Genomic DNA, 24,365 nt, shown 5'->3' with positions numbered 1-24,365 from the left:
GCACCCAGTCCTGGGATACAAGAAGAATTAGGAACTAATAACGGGCTTAGGAAGCTGCCATGTATTGAGTCAGACCCTTGAACCATCTACTCTGAATGGCAGCAGCTCTCCAGGGTTTCACAAGTGCAATAAAAAAGTGCAGAATGCATTTTCATAGTATTGTAGAGTTGGAAGGGATCCTGAGGATCATCTAGTCCGATGCAGGAATTTAAGCGGCTGTTTGTATGGGGATCAAACCAGCAACCTTGGTGTTATCTACACCGCACTTGGAACAACTTAACTATCCAGTTTTGAGAGATGAATTTCAAGCGGATGCTTATTCTCTGCTAAACCCCTTAACGGTCTGAACTCATAATACCGTATTTTTCGCTCTATAAGACACACCAGACCACAAGACCCACCTAGTTTTTGAAGGATCAAAACAAGAAAAAAAATATTCTGAATCTCAGAAGCCAGAACAGCAAGAGGGATTGCTACGCAGTGAAAGCAGCAATCCCTCTTGCTGTTCTGGCTTCTGGAATAGCTGCGCAGCCTGCATTCGCTCCATAAGACGCACACATATTTCCCCTTACTTTTTAGGAGGGAAAAAGTGAGTCTTAGAGCAAAAAATACAGTACCTCAGGGAATATATATTACCTGACTGAGCTCTTCCCTGAATAACATCCACTTATAAGGTAAAATCTACAAGGGCTCTTTCAGTGGTGGGGCTGCAGCTTTGGAACAACCTCCCAAGAGTCTCTTTTACTTTTCAGAAAAAGGCGTTTCAGATGTATCAACTCTCCAGGGCTTTAAAAAGTACTCTCTGAGGTTCTCTGTTGCATTTCACCAGGCAGCCATTTTGATATTGATACTGGATTAGCTAATAGCTACCTACTTCCTCTAAGGCCGGCCTGTTATGCCTCCAGTTCATTCATTAAAGCAAGCCAGTGCTACTGCTGTGACCCACAGTTGATGTTCTTCCCCACACAGTGGCAAAGCAGGTAACAGACAAGTTCTTCTCTCACATTCTAGTACCTGTCAGATAAGTGAGGATGGGACGTTCCTCCAAAGACAAGCGTGACATTTACTACCGCCTGGCCAAAGAAGAGGGGTGGCGAGCCCGTAGTGTGTTCAAACTTCTGCAACTGGATGAGGAATACCATTTGTTTCAAGGTGGGCCAAAAAACATGCATCCCCATTATATTACCACTTTTTCTTGCATCACTGAAGGGCATTAACAAGTGTTGAACACTCAAACCTATTTTTAATGCCATGGCTCGGACCCAGAACCTGTGAAGGAATATTAATACTTTTCCTTTGGTATCCCCTACTTCTAGCAGATAGCTTTTTTCGGATGACCAGAGTCCTGTTTTGGGGGAGATAACACTGCAACAAAGGCGCTATCCTACCACTTTAAACAGTCATGTATTCCTCCAGAGAATCATCTCAGGAGTTCTTCTTCCTAATCCTTTTTTTCAGCCCCTTTGCAGAGGTGCTAACTGATCTTCTTTTGTCCTTCCTAGGTGTCTCTAGGGCTGTGGACCTCTGCGCAGCTCCTGGGAGCTGGAGCCAAGTTTTAAGCCGAAAGATCAAGTAGGCAAACAATTCAGTTAAAATATATCTAGTGGGTTCCATCCCCTTAGAGATGGCTAGACTCTCATGGGATCTACTTATATTCCACCCCACAGAGGAGAAGACACAAAAAACTCCGATGTCAAGATAGTAGCTGTAGATTTGCAAGCCATGGCTCCGTTGCCGGGTGTCATCCAAATTCAGGGGGACATTACCAAGGTAGGTGCTACTTTGTGCATTTTGGGGTGATGTCAGCCTTGAGCTTGGCCTCTACCCCATCTAAGCAGCAGAAGAAAAAGAGGCCAGAGAACAGTCTCTTTGCTCACATACTCACCTACCTCTCTGTTTCCAGGTCTCTACAGCTCAGGAGATCATTTGCCATTTTGAAGGGCAGCCCGCTGACCTGGTGGTGTGCGATGGAGCCCCTGATGGTAGGTGGAAACCAGGCTCCCAGCCTTGTCAGGGGATTCAGGGAGCTCTGCTGGGCTTTAGATGGAAAAGCTGCCTGTATTAGCTCTGATATGTAATTCCTTTACTCTGCAGTGACCGGACTCCATGACATAGATGAGTACATTCAGGCCCAGCTGTTGCTCGCTGTGAGTATCTCCTGGTGTTTGAGCAAACTCATCCACAATGGGTGCTGTGGGGGCTTTGCAATGATGGAAGAGCCGGTTGGCATCCTTCAGCAGAAAGTTGCCCGGGCTGACTGAGTGCAGCAGATCAGGAAGCTTGATAGGAGGAGGGCCAGCAAGTGATGGGTATGGCGTCAGCCCACACTATTCTGGGTCCTGACATAAGGCCTGATATCAGACAGGTTAATGGGATGCCCTCCTAAGGACCTATCTGGTATCATCATATTCCCCAGACCTGGAAGAAACATTGCTTCTAATTGGAGCCTTCTGTAGTTAGGGCGGCTCTACAATCTCAATGGGACACAGGTGGCGCTGTGGGTTAAACCACAGAGCCTAGGACTTGCCGATCAGAAGGTCGGCGGTTTGAATCCCCACCACGGGCTGAGCTCCCGTTGCTCGGTCCCTGCTCCTGCCAACCTAGCAGTTCAAAAGCACGTCAAAAGTGCAAGTAGATAAATAGGTACCGCTCCGGCGGGAAGGTAAACAGCATTTCCATGCGCTGCTCTGGTTCGCCAGAAGCGGCTTAGTCATGCTGGCCACATGACCCGGAAGCTGTACACCGGATCCCTCGGCCAGTAAACAAGATGAGCACCGCAACCCCAGAGTCGGCCACGACTGGACCTAATGGTCAGGGGTCCCTTTACCTTTTTACAATCTCAATATGCAATTGCAAAAGTAGATTTTCAGTATAATATTTAGCATTTGGCTCTGAATCTTGGCTTTTATAAAAAGGTATACTACAGCTGTAAAAACAGATTAACAGTCACAACTTCTTGTGAATTCCTAGAAACCCAAGGAAGGGTTGACATGGCTGCCTGTTCGCAGTCGGGAGCTGTAAAGACTGTTCCAGATGGTGCATTGGCCGGGGAGACGTTCAGTTCCCACTCATCAGCTGATCAATGCTGACTTCAAGGTGGACCCTGCTCACATGTCATGAGCCACTGAGAGTGGGAAAGCCCAGGATCCAGTCCACTTTCCCACCCCTGTTACAAGTACTGGGCCTTTGCTAACAGAGAGGAAAAGAGCAGGACCATAGCAAACCCTCTCACCTTTTATCTAGGTTTCTTTTCCGGCCCAGACTGTCATGGGATGCTGGTGGCTGTGTTCCCCACCTGCTGCATCTTTGTGCCAAAAAAGGCTTTTCTCTTTTGGTTCTGATTGTTTCCTTCTGTTTCTTCCAGGCTCTGAACATCACTACGCACGTGCTAAAGAAGGGAGGGACATTTGTAGCAAAGGTGAGCCCCGCAGGTGATTAGGGAAACGTTAATAGGCACTGCAGTTCTGCTTTAGGTGTGGCCAAACAGGTGTGGCAAAACAGGGCTGCTGTGGGCACCACACCAAAGTCATCACCCTGCAGTGGCGTTTCAGCACCTGCTTATTGCTGTTCACCTGAGCTCACCTAAGGCACCACAGCAAATAGGCTGGGGACTCGGTGGGCCTGTCCAGTTCATCAGCCCACTGAGCATCAGCAGTGGGCCTGGAGGTTTTTCAAGACAGGAACAAGGTAACTTGATCAGGAATACTGAAAATTTGTAAGCTCAACTTTTATTTCTTTTCATTTATTTAATTTAAAATATAATTCAGTAACGTGGAGGGAATAAGAAAATAGAAAAAGAAAAACACAACTGAGTAGGAGTTAAAATTAAATTTGCCAAAAGGGGTACAAATTAGGATTTATGGCAGAGTCAAATCTGGCCCATAGCTAGTGCTGAAAAATTAACTCTAAAAGTAAGGTATAGTAGAAGACAGATCAAAGGTGATGTGTTTTTCAACCACATGGCAAAAAATGTATTTTGTATGAAAATGATAACAACGGTGTTTAAATACCTCTGGGGAAATAAGCCACTATTCGGAATTCTTAATAACTCTTCAGCTTCAAGTAAGAATATTGCAAGACCCAGAGGATAACAACCTGATACTTTCAAACAAAGCAAAATAGCCCGTTACACTTCCCAGGGATTGTGAATGCAAGGACCCAAATTCGTGAGAGATTGACTTGAACCCTTAAGGCAGGCATGGCCAAACTTGGCCCTCCAGATGTTTTGACTACAATTCCTGTTCCACTGGTCCTGTTAGCTAGGGATGATGGGAGTTGTAGTCCCAAAACATCAGGAGGGCCAAGTTTGGCCATGCCTGCCTTAAGGCAAAGGTGGCCGTCAGTGGCATTGGGAATCCCCCTGATGTGTCTTCTGACATGCTGAGGCAGGATCTTGTGACATCGTGAGATCCCAGAGCAGGGAATTTGGGTTCATTTCCAGTGTTATCAGAGTCACTGCACTTGGGTGCTGGCTGCATGCTGATTCTGCTTAGGAAGTACCCTGGGCTTGTTCTCTCGCGGCACCTGATGCTGTTGAGCTCAGTGTCCCCAGAACATCTGAATTACGCCCCTTCCCTATCTCTCATTGGCAGAGGATTCCTCTGCATCTGTGTCGCTATCCACAGCCTGGGTAATGTGGCATAAGAATGCAATTTATCCAGGCGAGATGATGGCATTTTGCTTCCCTGCCTTAGATATTCCGAGGCAAGGACATCACCCTCCTCTATTCCCAGCTGCGAATTTTCTTTCCTGATGTGACGTGCGCCAAACCCCGAAGTAGCCGCAACTCCAGCATCGGTGAGCGACCAAACAGCTTCTTGCAAGCCTGGTTAACTTGCAGCTTTGCTACTCATGGGGGAAACTATACAAAGCGTTACAGGATCTGACAGCTTGTTCAGAATCACTGGAATCTCAAAAAATTATAATAACGAGTGGAATTCTAAGTGGCACTAAGGAGATTGCTCTGTCTGTGCGAGTATTTCTGCTTGCCCAATGAAACGATCTTCCCCCTCTTCTCCCCCTGTAGGCTGTTCTGGGGGGCATGGAGGGGGAGGAGAGGCAAGGGGAAGCAATGTTGTAGTGACGGGACTTGTTCTGGCTCCCGCTAGCGCACCTCTTTAGTTGTATCTGGGCCCATGTTTCTAGTCATTGTTGCAGGTGAATGTCTGGAAGCATGCAGGCAGAGGCAGAAAGATGATGCTTTTGCGCCTTGCGTGTTTCTAGTCATTGTTGCAGGTGAATGTCTGGAAGCATGCAGGCAGAGGCAGAAAGATGATGCTTTTGCGCCTTGCGTGATATGCACGTCCCTTCGTGACTTCCAGCGTCTTTCTCATCGCCTTATTACCCATTGCTTTGCCAACTGTTTCCTCCTGCTCCACCCTGCTCCTTGCAGCAACCTCCTACAATTAAAAGAAAGCAAATGAGCAGTTCTCCAAAAACACAAAAGTGAACGCAGGTCAGAGAAGCGCACAATAGAATCTGCACATGCCATGGCGTAATGCTGTCTTAGGGCTTTTGATTGAGTTTGCTTTGATATCTTTGGTGGAGGTCTTTTCTGATTCAGTGCCATTTTTAAAAAACAAAAGTCATGTTTGTGTTGCTGCAGCTACACTTGCAGTTTAGACTAACTCTTTAAATTTATGCAAACACGTTTCCTTAGTCTCCTAGTTCGGCTAGGGACAAGAATCCCATTACATTACATTCAGTGGGTTGCCATGTATTTGCAAAATTAGGACATGTGTATAACACATCTTCTGTGTACTGTTGTTGAAGGCTCAGTCTACACAGTGTCAGAGGTAGTGGGCAGTTGTTTGCTGCTGCTGCTGCTGCAAAGCTAATCCCCAAAGGCTGTGTTTCCCCGCTTCCTATAGATGTGAGCAGCAGCCATTCATTTTTGCAGGTCATTCTTTCAAGGGCACTGCTGGCAAATGGGCTCTTGCCATTGAAGAGCCTCCTGTCTATTACATGAGTCATACGTCCCTCATCTTCTGTATCCCAGGAGTCAGAGTGTTTTATTCTGTCACATAGAACTCAGTGGAAACAATTTAGAACAGAGTCTGTGTCTGAATAGCTCCATGCTGGTTCTTGGTCATGCTCGTATTTGATGGAAGCTTGGAAATGCCCCGTTTATAGGAAGATAGGAAGCTGGATTACATCAGTGAGGCTACTGGATCCATCTAGCTTGGAGTTGTCAGCCCTGACTGGCAGTGGGCCTCAGGGGTTGCAGGCAGAGGTATCTCCTAGCCCTTCCAGGAGATGCCAGGGATTGAACCTGGAACCTTCTGTTTACAAAGCAGATGCTCTGTCTGTGTGTCTCCGCCCACCTCCAGTCTGATGGTTTTAGTGCAGAACATGCCTTTTCCCAATGCAGGTTGAGGTTAGGCACAGCATACTCCTCACGGGCCTTGATAACCAACTGTATTGGGGGAACAGCAGGGGGTTGTGTGTGTTTGTGTATAATTTAGTGCACACCCCAGAAATGATCTCTTTCAGCTTCTGCCTTCTGGAAGAAGGTACAGGGTTACAAAGACTAGGACTGAGAAACAGTTTCTATCCAAATGTGATTTTGGTTTTAAATGCAGTGTAAGGAATCTCTATGGGAGTGTATTGTATTTTAAAAATGGGGTATCAGAGTTTTTAGGGGGCTAACCAGGCTGGGATAGCAGGCTTGTTGGTTTTGAATGTCTTATGTAGATTTTAATTTTTTTTCAATTTCGTTGTTCTGTATGGGACAATGACAATAAAAATTATCGTATCTTATCGGAATGCCAGAGCGGTGGTCACCAAAGCTTTTAACTGCCTTTTCATCCTTCCAGAGGCCTTCGTTGTTTGCCGAAACTACAGCCCCCCCGAAGGCTACGTGCCAAACATGTCCAATCCTTTGCTAGATCACTGTTACGGTAAGGAACCTTGAAGGGGGAAGAGATGTTTCTGCGGCTTCCCGTTGTGCTGTGGGACGCAGGGCAGGGAAATGCAAGGGAAAGTGGGAGGTTTGAGGGCAGAGGCAAGAAAGTGTGGATGGAGGAGGGCAGGTGCAAATTGCCTACTGGGGGATTGTGAGTCTTCGGTCCCAGGAAGTGATCCATTGTCGGATTGCTTCTCTTTCTGTTTTTTGGCAGTATTGAGCAGGGACTCTGGAGGCTGAAGCTGTCGTATGTTTCCTGTCCATAGAGTCAATGCCTTGAAAAGCCAGGCAGGCCCCATAGTATATAAGCAAAGAAATCAAAGTCTTCCATAAGTTCTGAATATGAAAAGAATGAATTTGCCTAGGGAAAACCTCAGTTTTAATCCAGTGCTTGTTTGTTATCTCCCTCCCCCCACCCCGGAGGGGCAACTTCAAGAAGGGGCTGGGATAAGCTACCTGTCATCATGATATCAGATGATTGACAGGTGGCTGTCACAAGTTGGCCCTGTATGGTATGGGAAGATGAAGATACAGTTTGCTGCACCAAAAAGATTCCCCCGTATTTCTTCTTGTCCAATTTCTGGTATTTTTTTCTCTCCCTGCTTTTAGATCTTACTGGATTCTAAGTTTCTGGGCAGCAGTTGTGTTATATTCTATTACCTTCTGCATGATGCCTAGTTATAGCACCTAATAAAGACTCCTTTGTTGTTGTTACCATCATTATCATCGTGATCAGCCCAAGTATTGGAAGCCCTTTTTGCTGAAGCAGCATTTTAGCAGGAGAAAAGGCACCTCTGCCCTAAGCCAGGTTTCCTTTAAAAATATGTTCCCCAGGAATCCAGGAGGACTGAGGAGTCTGAAAGCTTCTTAGCCAAAGAGAATTGTTTAAAAGATGTTGTAAGGATATTTGTAAATGAGAGGTATAGGATTAGGAATTGTAAAGAATTGCAAAGATGAATAGTGGGGTGGGGTCAACCCTGGAGGGTCCATCTCTTTGAGAGCAGCACTTACCAAACCTCCCCCAATACAGATGTGGATTTTAACCAGCTGGAGGGCCCCAATCGGGTGATTGTCCCCTTCCTGGCTTGTGGAGACCTGAGTGCTTATGATTCCGACAGGACGTACCCTCTGCAGGTAAGGCTGGTCTTGGGTGGTGTGTCTGGAGGCCAGTGGGAATGGTTGATTCAAGCGTGGCTCCATCTGTCTTTGCTCCAATTGAGGAAGCAGGCTTTTTAGAACCTGGGGGAGTCCTATGGGCCCTCTTCTGCCACTTGGTCCTTCCTGAATCGATAGCTGCAAAACCACCCTCTGGTCATTGGCAGTGGTGGTGCTAAGAACAGAAGAGGCCTGCTGGATCGGACCAAAGGCCCAATCTTAGTCCAGCATCCTGGCCAGCATCCTTAGTGGCCTACCATATGCCAATGGGAAGCCCACCAGCAGGACCTGAGGGCAATAGGAGTCTCCCTCCCCATCTGCAATTTCCATCAACTGGTATTCAGAGGCATACTGTCTTCAGTGCAAAGATTAAAGTACATGGGTCCCTCTATTAGGGATTCCCAGTCCAAAGTCCCTGGTGCCTTGCAGTTGTCAGCAGAGAACCTGAAACAGGCAGCATTGTATCCAATCCTAGTCCTACTTGGAGCAGCCTCAATGAAATTATTAGACCTCAGTCCCAGCTATTAATTTCAATGGGTCTACTCTGGAAGAGACTAATAACAGGTCCAAGAAGGCGGTTTCTGCATGTGCTGTAGAAGGAAGTGAGGGGCAGGTGGGGCTCATCCACCAGGGAACGGGGTCCATCTAGGTCAGTGATGGCCAAACTTGGCCCTCCAGCTGTTTTGGGACTTCAGTTCCTATCATCCCTGGCCACTGGTTCTGTTAGCTAGGGATGATGGTATTTGTAGTCCCAAAACAGCTGGAGGGCCATCACTTATCTAGGTGAAGGAAAACCTGGGCTGCCTTGTGGGATATCCTTGGGAGAAGAAAAGGCTACACAAATCCAGAGTGGAGTCCCTAAGATGGTTAGATGGCGCTTTGTGTGCCTCCTTCCAGCAACTCCTGCAGCCAAGCTGGTTGGTGCTGAGCATATTGCTCTGCTTTCCTTTGTACTACTTCAGCGAAGCCGAGAGGGGGGTCTTGTCCTCTGGGCAGCCCAGGGTCTCCAGACACACGGCCAGGCTTGCGACCTGGGAAGGTCTCTCTGGTGCTGCTACTAAAGTGGTATGACTCCACCCCTGGAGTGGCACTCCATTGTCTCTCAAGACAGACGGATGCCTACAAGTCTTAAGTAGAACTAGCATTGGCTACAACCCAAAGACGTAGAGAACGGAGGTGCCCATTGATTAGCAATGGAGATTCACAAAAAGGATAATGGTGGTTGATGGTGCTTAGGCTCCAGAAAGGGACTTGGACCACCTGCTTTAAGGCTCTCTTGCTCTTTTCCCATTTGATCAGCTGGATCCCGAGAAGAAATACACTTACTTCCCCCCGACTCAGCCTCCCATCTGCCCTCCCTACGAAGAGGCCTGCTTCTTGAAGAAACACAATCTGCTGACCAAGGAGCAAGTGCCCCGGCCTCAGCAGGAAAATGCACTCCAGGAGCACCAAGAGCAGGGGGCTGCACACTCACCCCTAGAGGCCGAGGTCACAGACACCCTGGGAAAACTGTCAACATGACATTATCACAGAAATGGGGGGCAAGAGATGCATACCGCCCCCTGCTGGTTCGAAAGACTTTTCATCCCTCTTGGTTTACCTTTTACAGCAGTGGTTCCCCATTAGCTAAGTACTGCAGACCCCCTGTTTTTCAAAAGCCAGGCCATGGAGCCCATTTGAAAATTTTGATATTTCTATGGTAGTTTTTGGGGACATGGGTGGCGCTGTGGGTTAAACCACAGAGCCTAGGGCTTGCCGATCAGAAGCTTGGCAGTTCAAATCCCCGCAACGGGGTGAGCTCCCGTTGCTCGGTCCCTGCTCCTGCCAACCTAGCAGTTTGAAAGCACGCCAAAAAGTGCAAGTAGATAAATAGGTACCACTCCGGCGGGAAGGTAAACGGCGTTTCCGTGCGCTGCTCTGGTTCGCCAGAAGCGGCTTAGTCATGCTGGCCACATGACCCGGAAGCTGTACGTCGGCTCCCTCAACCAATAAAGCAAGATGAGTGCTGCAACCCCAGAGTCGGCCACGACTGGACCTAATGGTCAGGGGTCCCTTTACCTTTATGGTAGTTTTTGTTAGGTGAATAAGAACAGCACTAATATTTACAGGCCGCCCATCTGACTGGGATGTTCCAGCCACCCTGGGCGGCTGCCAACAAAATATTAAAAACACAATAAAACCTCAAACATTAAAAACGCAGACCCCCCTGGGTGGGTTACACAGACCCGCTGACGTCCACAGACCACCACAGACCACCAATTGGGAACCACTATTTTACAGAAAGTCCCTTTCTCCCTGACCAGCCAAAACCGTGTTGATTTTAATAAAGCTTTGTCACTTGCTCAGAGCTTTTCTTTTGCTGTGATAAGTAGCTGGAATGCTTTATTGGGAAGACACAGAGAGAGGTTCAAATTCCTGTTCATCCAGGGCAGCTGTGGGCTAAAGACAGGATTCTCTTGGCCTCCCTTCCCTCAGAGTCAGACTGTGTTATGAGTGATGCAGAAATTATTGATAATAATTTAACAAAGGCATATTGTTTCCCAGTACTGCATGTCCTTCCCTTCCAGGTTTTTGATTATTCTGGCCTTAGGCATACTGCTTATTACTTTATCTTCTTTAATCTGACAGTCGGGACTTGCTATAGATGGACTGAAATTCCCTCACAATGCTATTTATTCCTCTCCCGATGCTCCACTCCTTGCCAAAGCATGGAGTTCGTGGTTGTTGCTGTCATCCTCCTCCATCATCCTGTTTTCCTCAGGTCAGTCGTCCTTGTTTCCTCAGAATCCAGGTGTTGCCACGAAAGGGAGGACCGTTCCCTGGAGATTGAGGGCTACACAACAGTGACCCCTTCACCATTCAGCTTGGCCACCTGGGCATGGATTTGGATTCCAGCTGGTGGTGATTCTGCCCCAGTACTTTGGCGCGAGGAGCTGGCTTTCAGGCCCTCAGCCCGTGGAGGCCCTGTCCTCAGGATGCCTGGCCCCCAGCCATCCACAGGCCCCCCCACAATGAAATCAAACCGGTCCAGCGGAGTGTGCTCTATGGTACACAGAGACTCCTCACCCAGGTAGCCTGGGTTGGCTCCCTCCATGGACGCGTCTTCTCCCGGGCTGCAGCGTCCAGACCGGGGACCCTCGGTCTGAGAGGCTCGATGGCGGGTGATCTGCTGAGTGTCCAGCTGCGGCTCGGCTCTTCGGAAAGAGTAATGGGCAAATATGCCGATGAAGAACATCTCGACAGCCAGGGAATAGTAGTAGATCACTGGAGGGGTGAAGAGAGAATTAAGAATATGGTACGCTCTGCAGCAGAGGTGGGAAACTTCGAGCCTGCTAGGGATTCAGGTTTGGCCCAGGAGGTTGTTTCCCCAAAACCTTGCCCACTTCCCCCACATCCAACATCGTATGCAGTTTCAGGTGTGGGGCGGGTAGAAAGAGACGTGACTGCCAGTGCTCTCTCAGTTGTGCATCGGCAAGGGAAAGCAGTTTCCTTACACCGGGCTTCCTCAAACTCGGCCCTCCAGATGTTTTTGGCCTACAACTCCCATGATCCCTAGCTAGCAGGACTAGTGGTCAGGGATGATGGGAACTGTAGTCTCAAAACATCTGGAGGGCCGAGTTTGAGGAAGCGTGTCTTGCCCCTTCCTTTGATGCTTAGGCCAGACCATCCTTTGCCAACCTGATGAACTCCATAGGTTTTGGACTACAAGTTCCATCAGCCCCAGCTAGCTTGGCAGGCGCTGTAGTTGCACTAGCAGAAGCCAGCACAATGATTCTGAGTAGCATAATAATAATAATAATAATAATAATAACAACAACAACAACAATTATGATAATTTATTATTTATACCCTGCCCATCTGGCTGGGTTTCCCCAGCCACTCTGGGCGGCTTCCAACAATATATTAAATTACAGTGGTACCTTGGGTTAAGTACTGAATTCGTTCCGGAGGTCTGTTCTTAACCTGAAGCACCACTTTAGCTAATGGGGCCTCCTGCTGCTGCCATGCCACCGGAGCACGATTTCTGTTCTCATCCTGAAACAAAGTTCTTAACCCGAGGTACTATTTCTGGGTTAGCAGAGTCTGTAACTTGAAGCGTATGTAACCTGAAGCGTCTATAACCCGAGGTATCACTGTACAATAGTCTATTAAGAGTTAAACGCTTCCCTAAACAGAGCTGCCTTCAGATGTCTTCTAAAAGTCTGGTAGTTGTTTTTCTGTTTGACATCAGGTGGGAGGGTGTTCCACAGGGCGGGTGCCACTACCAAGAAGGCCCTCTGCCTGGTTCCCTGTAACTTGGTTTCTCTCAGCGAGGGAACCACTAGAAGGCCCTTGGCGCTGGACCTCAGTGTCTGGGCAGAACGATGGGAATGGAGACGCTCCTTCAGGTATACTGGACCGAGGTCGTTTAGGGCTTTAAAGGTCAGCACCAACACTTTGAATTGGACTTCCCCCTGCACACCTCCACAGCCTCCCCAAATCTGCTCCAGGTGGTTGAGGGAACCCCGGGAACTGCATGGGAGGGAGAGGGGCACCGTCAAGCATGCAGAAATGTTTACGCTGATGGAACAATCTCCTTAGCTCTACTGTGAATACAAGTCTCGGGGTGCAGTAGGTTGATGAAGAGGCTAGCCCAGATGACACACTGTCCCTTGCCCAAGAGCCAGCTTTTCTAAGGAACTAGTTTCCCCCCCTCCTCTGCCCCCTGAGAGACCCTGACCCCGCAAGGGGGCAGGGAACCTCTCTGGCACGAGACAGCAAGGAAGGCAATTGTCCCGAGACGGCAAGTCAGAGAGTGAGGTGGCCTGCCCATCAGCCAGCCACCCTCAATGGCGCCTGCTGCAGGCTCCTGGCCTCCCTGAAGCAGCTTACCTTGGGAGCGTGTCACCGGGGAGAGAGGCGGGCTGCAAGGGATGGCCCCCACTGCTCCCATGGTCTCCAGGATCCCACTCTGCAGGCCACAGAGGACGAGAACCAAGATGATGCAGACGAATTTGGAGCGCAAGCTGTAGCCGTTGAGTGCTGGCTTGGTGGCTTTGTAGAAGAGCAAGTAGCCATAGAAGGACAGGAATGTGGAGATGGCAATGATGGCGTAGATGTAAGAGTTGGGGTTGGTGTAGCCCACCTGGGGGAGAGGGATGGGCAAAGGTGAGATGTCAGATTCTGGGACTCCCCCCAGCAACATGTGTTTTGGCCCAGAAATGGAAACGAGAAGAATTACCATCGAAAGAAGAATGGCAGACGAAATTAATGGACTATGCAGAATTAGATAAGATAACAGGAAGGATTTGAAACCTGCAGGACCAGAGATTCTCAGAGGACTGGAATAAATATGTGAACTATTTGAAGAGCAATTGTAATCAACAGATTACGCTAGTAGGATTGCAAGAAGTTTTGTAAGGAGGAACATATGAAATATTGCAAGGAAGGTTATGAAGAGAGTTATTAGTTAAGGAAATTAAAAGTAATAGTGAAATTAAGAAATGTAAACTAAGTGGAAAAAGTTGGAAACTTTTCAGATGTGATTGATGGAAGTCAAAGAATTGTATAAGATACGAAATGATGTTAAATGATTGTTGGAAATAGTATGTTAAAAATAAATAAAAAATATATTAAAAAAGGAATGTGGAGATGGCGTAGATGTAAGAGTTGGGGTTGGTGTAGCTCACCTGTAGCAACACGTATTTGGGCAAAATCATCTGTCACTTGAATGGCATTTTCAGAGCCAGACTTTTGAGTATAAGTCCAGGGCCCCACTCAGCAGCAGGAGAAAGTGGGCCCACCCAAAATGGCTTATGCCATTTTGAGTAATGCACATTAGCTCCTAAAGAGGTACAGACACTTACCCATGGACGCAGTGAGACTGTTAAGTGCAGAATCTAAAATTCCCTAACTCCACTGCTGAATGGTGCAGTGAAGATCAACACATTTGAGAAAACAAAAAACACAGTTCAAGGTCCTGAAACATTAGCTCTCGAGAGTATATTTAGGTTGTTGTTGTTTTTAGGACACCTTTCTTAGTTTCTTCCTACAAATTAATACCACAGGGTTTTTTGAAGTATTAAGCAGGGGTATAGAAATGTATGAAAATAAATCATGGAAAAAGCTAAGCACTAGTACTTTAGTATAATCAGAAATGTGAACAGCTTGCCAAACTGCATATAAATAGCAGGATACAATAACTATAGAAAAGCTCAGATTTCTACTGTAGCTAATCCCATTCTGATCCATAGCCTAATCATGAAATCACTGGTTCAATTTATCTGGCTTTAAATTAACAGAGAAGATGGAAAATGCTGATGCGCTCTTTGTCAGCAGGGGTCATCAACGTTTTTAAGGCACATGGGCAGATGTGAATTTTTGAATGAGTGCTGTGGGCCCCACACCTTCTGAGCAGGTCTCTCTCTCTCTCTCTCTCTCTCTCTCTCTCTCTCTCTCACACACACACACACACACACACACACACACACGGGGGGGGGGAGAGAGAGAGAGAGAGAGAGAGAGAGAGAACTCACACACAATTTCCAAGGGATCTGGGTAAAAGCTGGATCCAAAACAATCTGAGCCTTTAAAAGCCCATAGAGCTAAAAGAAGAAGTGGGAAAGAACATCGCTATTCTAACTTCCAGGTCTATGGACATTTCAAGGGAGAAAATGTTAACCACCCTCCATGCTTCATGGTGGGGTGAGGGGTGTGTGCATGTTGAGATAAATATTTTGTGGGCACCAGCGGAAGACCTGAAGGGGACCACTTCATATACATCTCTAACCTAATATAGTTCCATCTATGGAAATCCAGAGGTGGTCTGGGGGCCAGAACTGGTGGTGGTTATGCTTATCTCACCCCGGAGTGCCCCTTTCTGTTCCCTCTTTGCCTGTTAACCAAGGCAACACAATTCTCTTAACTTGCTTCTCACATTCATTTCCTTCCCACCTTTCAATTTATGTCCTGCACTTACTTGAACTGGAAGCTGCTTACAAGCTTTCATCCCCAGGGCTGTGGAATTTTACTGTGCTTTTAAAATCCTGATGAGCAACTTAAAAGGTAAAGGTAAAGGTACCCCTGCCCGTACGGGCCAGTCTTGACAGACTCTGGGGTTGTGCGCCCATCTCACTTAAGAGGCCAGGGGCCAGCGCTGTCCGGAGACACTTCCGGGTCACGTGGCCAGCGTGACATTGCTGCTCTGGCGAGCCAGCACAGCACTCGGAAACGCCGTTTACCTTCCCGCCAGTAAGCGGTCCCTATTTATCTACTTGCACCCAGGGGTGCTTTCGAACTGCTAGGTTGGCAGGCGCTGGGACCGAGCAACGGGAGCGCACCCCGCCGCGGGGATTCGAACCGCCGACCTTTTGATCGGCAAGCCCTAGGCGCTGAGGCTTTTACCCACAGCGCCACCCGCGTCCTTAATTGATACCAATCCACAGTTGCCCTGTTCCCTACTTGCCACGTTTGCCCTGGTTGGTCCCAGCCTGGTGCTCAGGAACGTAGCAGCATTTTCATGGTAAGATCCAGCAGCGATACCAACCTTTTTCTATGGTCGTCATTCAGAGAAACTACTGCTAAGGTTCAGCCAAAGCTTCCTATCATTATGCATACAGAATTTGAGCTGCCTTGCCACATCAATTTGATAAGCTTTGGCTATAATTAAGACCTGCTTTGTTACTCATTGAAGGATAACAATGCCCAGATTCAAGTCAGCTCAGTCCAATGGAAGCATCTATCAACAGACCAAAGAATGGGCACCTGTCACTTTCCTCAGGAAAATATCCAACCTGCAGCATCACTGGGAATACCAAGTAATCATTCTGTGCTTAATCGACATGCCTAAGGTGTGACTTAATTCCCTTCCTCTCTGCCTGTTAGCCATGAAATTCACAGCCAGAATTACTTACATCGCCATAGTCATATTTCTCATCCGTCCAGAGGATAAGGGTGACGAAAAAGAGGATGGTCCTGATGACAGAGAGCTGATAGACAGCCAGCGTCATACATCGCAGGTTTGTTCTGCAGAAGAAGAAGAAAAAGAAGCCAGTGGTTTTCTTTCTTTTCTTTTTTTTTTTTTAAATATTTAACATAATTATTACAAAATATAAGCAAAATATTGCAAATACATATATTTGAGATAAGCTCACATATATAAAAAAGGAAAAAAGAGAAAGAAAAAAGAAGAAGAAAGAAAGAAAAAGAAAAAATAAAGAGAAGAAGAAGAAGAAAAATTGGAAGAATTTCTTCTAAATTTATTCTACAAATATCTCAATAATAAAATTTCATTGACTGACTTCCGTCGCTTACACTGCACTTCCTATATACAACCAGTGGGCCATGGTACCCTGGGGTGCCTTGAATTATGGTCTGGGGTGCTGTGGACAATTCTGGCCTCTGTCCCTCTTTCCTTCCCTCTCTCCTCTGATGTCCTCTTTTGTCTCTGCCTCCCAAAGGCTGGCACAGCTGTTTGTTGCAGCATCCCTGGCTACAAGCTCCCCAGGTGAATGATGCCTCTGGTTCTGGCCACACATAAATTAAAGGTAAAGGTAAAGGGACCCCTGACCGTTAGGTCATGGATGACTCTGGGGTTGCGGCGCTCATCTCGCTTTATTGACTGAGGGAGCCAGCATTTGTCCGCAGACAGTTTTTCTGGGTCGTGTGGCCAGCATGACTAAGCCGCTTCTGGCGAAACCAGAGCAGCAACGGGAGCTCACCCCGTCACGGGGATTCGAACCGCTGACCTTCTGATCAGCAAGCCCTAGGCTCTGTGGTTTAGACCACAGCGCCACCCTTACACATAAATTACCGTAGATTCATTAAAAATCTAAAACTAAAAGCAGCATAAAACAAGAACTAAGAAAATGAGACATTGAATGGGAAAACCAGAATGAATTATGCAAAATAAGGAAATGTGATTTACAGAATTTTTAGAGGTCAAATAATTCAGCCTGGCTCAACATTTTATATGTATTTAAAAGCACATGGTTTGCACAGCCATGGAGGTGGAAGAAATACGGTAAAAGGCATATTAGGAGGACAGCTCTAATGTGAAGGACTGGAAGCTTCAAGTTGTTGTACAACATGAATGTGTATGTTTGTGTCAGTGTAGGACCTTAAGGAGAAGGCTTATCACCATCTGTCATGTGCTAGGCACCACTGAGAAATAAAAACAAAACCACAAGTCCTTGCCTGCGCTTTTCATGATCTAAAAATGTAAGGGAAAAGGAATTAGGAGATTGGGGAAAATGAGGAAACTTTGAGAGCCTGATGTAAGAAGGGGGCAGGATGCATTTAATTGAGGTGTTCTGGATCAGTTGCAGATTATAGGGTACAATAAGGAAGCTATAATGTGCAGAACCAACTCTGACACGGCACAAAGGCAGGCTCTTCTTACCTGTTGGCAGCAATTTCAGGAAGGCAGCAACAGCAGCAACAGGGAAAAGGGTTTGGAGAAACGCGCTGGTTCTCCAGTTGCTGGAACATTCGGTCTGATCCGCCAAAGAAATCTCTGATCAGTGCAAGGAATTTCCAGAGGGTGATGGAGTGGTAGCTGCAGGAACAGGAGAGTTACAGACTATGCATCTGCTGGATCAAACAGGCAATTTTGTGGAGCTGGAGAGGTCTAGTTGGTGGAGCAAGTTCAGACCTTAGGCTTAAGTCACCTTTTGTTTGTATGATATAAACAATATCCTTCCTTGGGTTCTCAGGTTGAAATGTGGTGCACACATTCAGGACACAAGGCTACAAGGCCACATCCATTTTGAAGGAGGAAAGGTGTTTCTGCATAATATTTGTTGTGAAGGTGGAGAAGGGGAAATGGAAGGTGGGATGAACAGCCAGAATGATGCTATTCTATGGTCCCAGTGAAGTGGTCATTGTGCTCTAGTAGTTATAAGTTTAATAGACCTGGGTCCAAATGCAGCTACATTTGGGGTGGGGGGGAAATGACCTACCGTAATGGTACAGCAAGCCAGTAAATGGAGTAAGTGCGTTGAGGGAATCTAGAGCCATACCTGCAGTAAACGTTCCATAATGTGGCAATGGGATTCTGGAGGAGAATCTGTTGCAATTTGAGTTTGCCCACCATCTTCATGAAGGAGACAGCCATGCAGTCATTAAAGGTTCACAGACTCCTTCCCAAAGGTGATGGCAAACTTCATTCACCATAGAGTCGTTTGTCAAAAAAAAGCAAACAGAGTGGCAACTTTAGTTGCATCCTTTAGACCAGCTGTGGGGAACCTGGGGCACTCTAAAAGTTGCAAAACTACAACTCCCATAAGCCCCAGCAAACATGGCCAATGGCCAGGGATGATGGGTGTTGTGATTCAGCAACATCTGCAATTGTCAAAGGTTCCCCAGCCTTGCTGTAGATTTTTCGAGGGGAAAAAATCCTGAAGTGGATAACTTCAGTTCTTCTTGGCAGTAATTCCCTTAGGATAAAGGTAAAGGGACCCCTGACCGTTAGGTCCAGTCGTGGCCAACTCTGAGGTTGCGGCGCTCATCTCACTTTATTGGCCAAGGGAGCCGGCGTTTGTCCGCAGACAGCTTCCGGGTCATGTGGCCAGCAGGACTAAGCCACTTCTGGCGAACCGGAGCAGCGCACGGAAGCGCCGTTTAACTTCCTGCCAAAGCAGTACCTATTTATCTACTTGCACTTTGATGTGCTTTCGAACAGCTAGGTTGGCAGGAGCTGGGACCGAGCAACGGGAGCTCACCCGGGAGCGCAACTCTGAGGTTGCGGCGCTCATCTCACTTTATTGGCCGAGGGAGCCGGCGTTTGTCCGCAGACAGCTTCCGGGTTATGTGGCCAGCAGGACTAAGCCACTTCTGGCGAACTGGAGCAGCGCACGGAAACGCCGTTTACCTTCCCGCCAAAGCAGTACCTATTTATCTACTTGCACTTTGATGTGCTTTCGAACTGCTAGGTTGGTAGGAGCTGGGACCGAGCAACGGGAGCTCACCCCGTCGCGGGGATTCAAACCGCCGACCTTCTGATCAGCAAGTCCTAGGCTCTGCAGTTTAACCCAGAGCGCCACCTGTGTCCCTTAGGATAAATTACATTTAATCCTGCTCCTTCCACCGCCTGTTCCCACTCCCATCAAAAGAAACTCACATGGAGGCCACAAAGTTACAGACGAAGGAAGTGCGAGGGATGAACAAACCGATGAGGGAAGTGAGACTGAACACCTGTTGGATAAGGAGATGGGATATGATATTAAAAGATTTGCACCTGGTTTGGATTGCAATTTGTCCGTAAGCAGCACATTCCTTTACACAATCCATCTTATGCAAAGCACATTCAGCGCACATTTCCACCCACAAAAACTTTGGGGCACTATAGTTCACCCCTCACGGAGTTACGGTTCTCAGCAGCCCTTCACAAACTACTGTGCTCAGAATTCTTTGTGGGGCGGGTGGCAGAAGATACTCTTAAGTGTCGTGTGTATTCAGCCTTCCGTTTAAGCCACTAGATGCTACCCCAACATGAGGCTGCAGACCAAGCCAGCTAATCACACATTTGTGTGAAGCAGTTATGTGTGACTAGTATGTAGGAAGAGCTGCAAGCATGGGAACAATGGGTTGCAGGCAGCTAACTTTTACTCAGGGTAAACCTGTTGAAAGGAATGGACCTAAGTTAGCCAGGATCCTAAATCAGCTTCACTGTGGTTTCTCAGCTGGATTTCCTAGGAAGTGAACACAGGGTTGCAGTCTTAAGAGGCTGAGACGGGAGAGAAGGCTGCCTGCTTCCTTTGCCCATTCTTACCGGATAGACCCCCAGGATCCAGAGCGAGAGGCTGGTTCGGCGGGAGCTGTTGCCATGGCGCAGGAAGAAGCCCATCTGCTCCAGGAAGAGGCCAACCTGCACAAGGCCCAGGAAAACGGGGACTAAGAAGATCCAGATCTGAGCCTTGATGACTGTGCGAAAGGGACAGTGGCGAGTCAGGGAATAAAAGAGCAGAGATCCCTCACGCAGGAATACTACAGAGCACCTTATCCAACCCGGAAACCTTTCTTCCTGATCCCATATATACAAGGGCTGGCTGGGCTTTTTCGTATGTGAGGAGAAGGCACTCTGCACATGGTCAAAGGCACTCTGTTCTTACTGCACCATGTCCCTTGGCTGAGTCAAAAACAGAGTAAGTTCTGAAGCCCTTTCCTCTGCCTTTCCGTACCCTGCGGCTAGTCCTCCTTGTTTCCAACCACAGTCATGGTCATGATTCTCCACCCCACAACAGCTTCCCCAACCTCACCTTGAAAGATCTCCGATGACAAAGGGAACTGACCCCCAGAGAGAGAACAATTTGAGGCGCGCGCCATTTTCCTCTCTCCTGGACAGGTGCCTCCAGGTTCTCCCCACCCACAATCAATAATCACTTCCTTTCCCATCATTAGTCACCACATTAATCATTGACACAAGCCAGGCACAGGTGTCTTGACAACAGGGCCAAGTCCATCTCTCCTCACCTGTCAGGGAATCCTGAACCAGGGCAATATTGTGCCATGAGGGCAAACCCACACTATATATTTAAAGCACATTCAACACACATTTAAAGCTCATGACTTCTCCCAAAGAATCGCGGAAACTGTAATTTTCCCTTCATGGAGCTTGTTTCCGGCAACCTTAAAGGTAAAGGGACCCCCGACCATTAGGTCCAGTCATGGCTGGCTCTGGGGTTGTGGCGCTCATCTCACTTTATTGGCCGAGGGAGCTGGCGTACAGCTTCTGGGTCATGTGGCCAGCATGACTAAGCCGCTTCTGGCGAACCAGAGCAGCGCACGGAAATGCTGTTTACCTTCCCGCCGGAGTGGTACCTATTTATCTACTTGCACTTTGACGTGCTTTCAAACTGCTAGGTGGGCAGGAGCAGGGACCGAGCAATGGGAGCTCAGCCCATCGCGGGGATTCGAACCGCCGACCTTCTAATCGGCAAGTCCTAGGCTCTGTGGTTTAACCCACAGCGCCACCTGCATCCCTTCCCAGCAACCTTAACACCATAATCAATTGGTTACGTCTTTAATGTGCTGCAAGACTCCTGTTATATTTTACTGTCTCTTATCCAGTGCTGCTCTGAACACAGTGAGGGTCCTATTCTCTGAAATCCTGCTGCCTTGCTGCCCAGTGGGCTCTGCACATAGAGCCCCAATGACTGTATGCTGTTTATAACTATGGAAGTCAATTTCACTGGACTTCCAATCACCATTCTATTAACAGTCCACACGTGTACAAACCTTCTTCCCTTTTAAATGTGGATATTGTATTAAACAGTAAGCAGTAAAGCCAGAGGAAGGCACTGCAGTATTCCCCCCCCCCATGTTTATTTTACAGGAAGCAAATCAAATGGAACTGAAAAAAGCAAAATATCATTCCTACCTCTCATCCTTTTTCTGAACCTCATTGTTTTACTGAAGCAGCAGGAAACACCAGTTTAACACCAGCACATTTTGGCCCACTGAGAAGTAAGGAATTGTGCATGGTTTTCCCTGTTTCAAAGGACTCGGAGGGGTGTCCAGATGCAAAATGGCACAGAATTCCTGTGTCTTTAATAGCAGCAGAGAAAAGTGAGGCACAGCAAGTGCCACTTTTCAGGCACCTTCACAGCCAGCATCATCATCCAGAATCCCCTCTTTGAAAGGTTCCCTTCGCTTCCACATCTGGTGCGTTTTGGGGCAGCAGGGGAGCTTCAGTTTTGTTCCTCATTGCCACCAGTTCCAGACATCACACAGAGCGAAGGAGAAAACTATTGTAATATTCTAAACAGATGTGATGTGTATGTTGTCAGATTTCCAAAATTCTCTTTTTTATCCTAATTTTTTATTAGTTTTAAATTACAGTCCAATAATAAAAAGGTAAAGGACCCCTGATAATTAAGTCCAGTCGCGAACAACTCGGGTTGCGGCGCTCATCTTGCTTTTCAGGCTGAGGGAGCTGGCATTTGTCTGCAGACAGTTTTTCCGGGTCATGTGGCTAGCATGACTAAGTCGCTTCTGGCGCAATGGTACACTGAAACCAGAGCAGTGCATGGAAACACCATTTACCTTCCCACCAGAGTGGTACCTATTTATCTACTTGCACTTTGACATGCTTTTGAACTGCTAGGTTGGCAGGAGCTGGGAACAAGCAACGGGAGCTCACCCTGTAACGGGGATTCGAACCACCAACCTCCTGATCGGCAAGCCCTAGACTCAGTGGTTTATACCTCAATCATCCTTTTTTTTTCCTTCGCCAATGATCTTCCACTGTCATGGGGGCTGCCTCCATTAAGGCAGAGCAGAACCGGAAGCCAGATTTCCAGAATTCTCCCCCACTTAACCTGTTTATCATTTTTGGTATTCAGGTATTAATGTAAGACACTGCATTCACGCACAGCACCAAGGCATTGTTTGTTTTAACCATGGTTTGCTCAACAAACCATGTGTCATCTCACAGATGAACAAACCTACCTCATCTTGTTTCTCCTAAATTTGGATTGTTTTGCAGCTACTCTAGCCTCACGCCTCAGCAACTGAAATGGGTTGGCTGAACAAACCATGGTTAAGCAAGGCTGTTGGGTTTTCAGACATAATGCCAAACCAGTTATGATGATCTGATGGACAGAGTTAAGAATCTTATGGACAGATATCAAACCATAGCTTCACTTGGTGTTTTGTTACCAGAAAACAAGCCATGCTTTAGGAGGCTAGGTTTAGGTGTTCAACCAGACGTTGGCTAAACAAATAATGGCTTAATGCGAGCCAGTGTTTTGCTGCCTACAGTGCAATTAATTCTAACCCTGTCCTACTCAGAGGTGATGCCAACTGAATTCAATGGCGTTTAACTCTAACTCTCCCTGTCAGAGTTAGAGTTACGAGTATATTTGACGCAGAAGGTGAATAAAGAATGGATATTATTTAAAGAGTATTTGAAAAATTACCGTGATAACAAAATTCCTTGAATGATTCTTGTAACATATTGGCTAATAGAATAGTATGAAAAGTTCTAGGAAAACAAAAATAACAAGAAGGCACTGCGGGTAAAACGACAAAATAAGAAACAGTACAATGAGAATAATAATAATAAGTTAATTTTATAGGTACTTCATCTTTTTTCTTTCCCCGCCCCTGTAAAATATGTGTAAGTTATGCATCTTGTTTGTAAATATTGTATTATTATGTATTGTCATGTAGGTTGATGTTGATTGTTCAATAAAGTTCAATTTCAATTCAAAAAGAATTCAATGGCGTTTACTCCCAGGCAAGTGGAGTTAGGCCTTTTTCAGCCTGCAGCTCCTGTGCTCTGCCTATAGCCCCAAATAGTCCAAAATAGGTAAAGCACAAGAGAACCCTTTCGACCACTGGCTTCCCTATACTGCTTTGTAGGTCTGCCTCCACAGATGCAACAGAACGCTGAGGAGGTAGACCAGGCTTCACCCTACTTCAGGGCTTTGAGTTGCATTTGTGATTTGCTCCCCCACTTAAAAGGCTCAGGCTGCTCAATACTGTGGTATTTTGTACTTGTATGGAGTTTTGAAAACCAATACAACAGCAGCAAGCATACTTTTTGCAAAGTACTGGAAGACACAAGATCTACCCACCCGGGAAGAATGGCAGATGAAGGTGATGGACTGCATGGAACTGGCGGAAGTGACTGGCAGAATCTGAGACCAGGGAGAAGAGTCGGTGGAAGAAGATCGGAAGAAATTTAAAGTTTATTTACAGAAACATTGTAAAATTAAGGAATGTTAGAAGGAGGCTGGAATGAAGTTATGTGGCTTTAGCAGAAATATTATAAAGGACTAAGTAAAAATAGACTGTTAATGGATGAAAGGAGGAAAGGTAAAGTTACATTATATTAGGATAAATTATAGGATAAAAATTGGGAAAGATGGAAAGGATTTGCTGAAATAGCTAATCAAACTAGAATACAAAAAAGGGAGGTGCGAGGAGGTCAAGGAAACAAGCAAATGAAAGATAAGTTATGGGAAGGCTCGTTGTGTTTTTTAATTGTTTCTATTTTTCTGTTTTTTATAATTATTTTTTCTTTTTTCTATTCTATTTTTTCTATATTGTGATGTGTTGTTTAGTTTTTGTTTAACTTGGTGTTTTCTCTTTTTCTTTTTGTAACCTTTAAAACTTTAATAAATATTATTTTTTTAAAAAAGAAAACCCAAAAAACACAGGGAGCTTCAACCCCACACAACCCTAGTGATCCGAAAAAGTAGAATCAATTCTGTCACAGCAGCTCTTTGCCTCATCTTTTCAGCTCATGGAACAGCTTCCAGGGTGCATCCATATTTAGCTTTTTCTTCCAAGTGCAGTTATGTTCTGAGCTGCAGGATTATTC

At 46.7% G+C, this 24,365-nt stretch overlaps 2 protein-coding genes across 4 annotated transcripts; one reads left to right on the top strand and one right to left on the bottom strand.

The window, feature by feature from the left end:
- Positions 1-1,012: 1,012 nt before the first annotated feature.
- On the top strand, positions 1,013-10,404 carry FTSJ1 (FtsJ RNA 2'-O-methyltransferase 1). 2 transcript variants are annotated; one of them, XR_014559386.1, is made up of 11 exons: positions 1,013-1,152; positions 1,503-1,572; positions 1,668-1,770; positions 1,904-1,982; positions 2,095-2,147; positions 3,365-3,418; positions 4,695-4,797; positions 6,816-6,899; positions 7,935-8,038; positions 9,359-9,761; positions 10,129-10,404. XR_014559386.1 is itself a non-coding variant. In XM_083719632.1 (10 exons), exons 1-10 carry the CDS (start codon positions 1,032-1,034, stop codon positions 9,578-9,580), a joined length of 993 nt encoding a protein of 330 aa, XP_083575758.1. In that variant the 5' UTR covers positions 1,013-1,031; the 3' UTR covers positions 9,581-10,404. The 2 variants fall into 2 exon arrangements, 1 of the variants encoding a protein (XP_083575758.1); XM_083719632.1 differs by having other exon boundaries at positions 9,359-10,404.
- Positions 10,405-10,554: 150 nt separating this feature from the next.
- LOC310834887 (organic solute transporter subunit alpha-like) lies at positions 10,555-20,950 on the bottom strand. 2 transcript variants are annotated; one of them, XM_083719377.1, is made up of 7 exons: positions 20,296-20,950; positions 19,809-19,960; positions 19,158-19,231; positions 17,439-17,594; positions 15,952-16,063; positions 12,932-13,184; positions 10,555-11,323 (listed from the first exon to the last, which is right to left on the bottom strand). In XM_083719377.1, the coding sequence occupies exons 1-7, from the start codon at positions 20,432-20,434 to the stop codon at positions 10,893-10,895; spliced, it is 1,317 nt and encodes a 438-aa protein (XP_083575503.1). In that variant the 5' UTR covers positions 20,435-20,950; the 3' UTR covers positions 10,555-10,892. The 2 variants fall into 2 exon arrangements, with proteins under 2 accessions (XP_083575503.1, XP_083575504.1); XM_083719378.1 differs by lacking the exon at positions 19,158-19,231 and having other exon boundaries at positions 20,296-20,390.
- Positions 20,951-24,365: the final 3,415 nt, after the last annotated feature.

The sequence above is a fragment of the Podarcis gaigeae genome, assembly GCF_964106915.1.
Source record: "Podarcis gaigeae genome assembly, chromosome: 17".
NCBI classification, from domain to species: Eukaryota; Metazoa; Chordata; class Lepidosauria; order Squamata; family Lacertidae; genus Podarcis; species Podarcis gaigeae.
The sequence above is the reverse complement of the archived record's forward strand: the minus strand, read 5'-3'. Positions and strand labels throughout refer to the sequence as shown.

Coding starts and splice junctions, on each gene's coding strand:
- FTSJ1 (XM_083719632.1), top strand. CDS start 1,032: ATGGGACGTTCCTCCAAAGACAAGCGTGACATTTACTACCGCCTGGCC. Junction 2,148..3,364: donor AGGCCCAGCTGTTGCTCGCT/GTGAGTATCTCC, acceptor TGTTTCTTCCAG/GCTCTGAACATCACTACGCA. Junction 4,798..6,815: donor TAGCCGCAACTCCAGCATCG/GTGAGCGACCAA, acceptor TCATCCTTCCAG/AGGCCTTCGTTGTTTGCCGA.
- LOC310834887 (XM_083719377.1), bottom strand. CDS start 20,434: ATGATGGGAAAGGAAGTGATTATTGATTGTGGGTGGGGAGAACCTGGA. Junction 16,064..17,438: donor CCTGAAATTGCTGCCAACAG/GTAAGAAGAGCC, acceptor CTTCTTCTGCAG/AACAAACCTGCGATGTATGA. Junction 11,324..12,931: donor CCCGGTGACACGCTCCCAAG/GTAAGCTGCTTC, acceptor TCACCCCTCCAG/TGATCTACTACTATTCCCTG.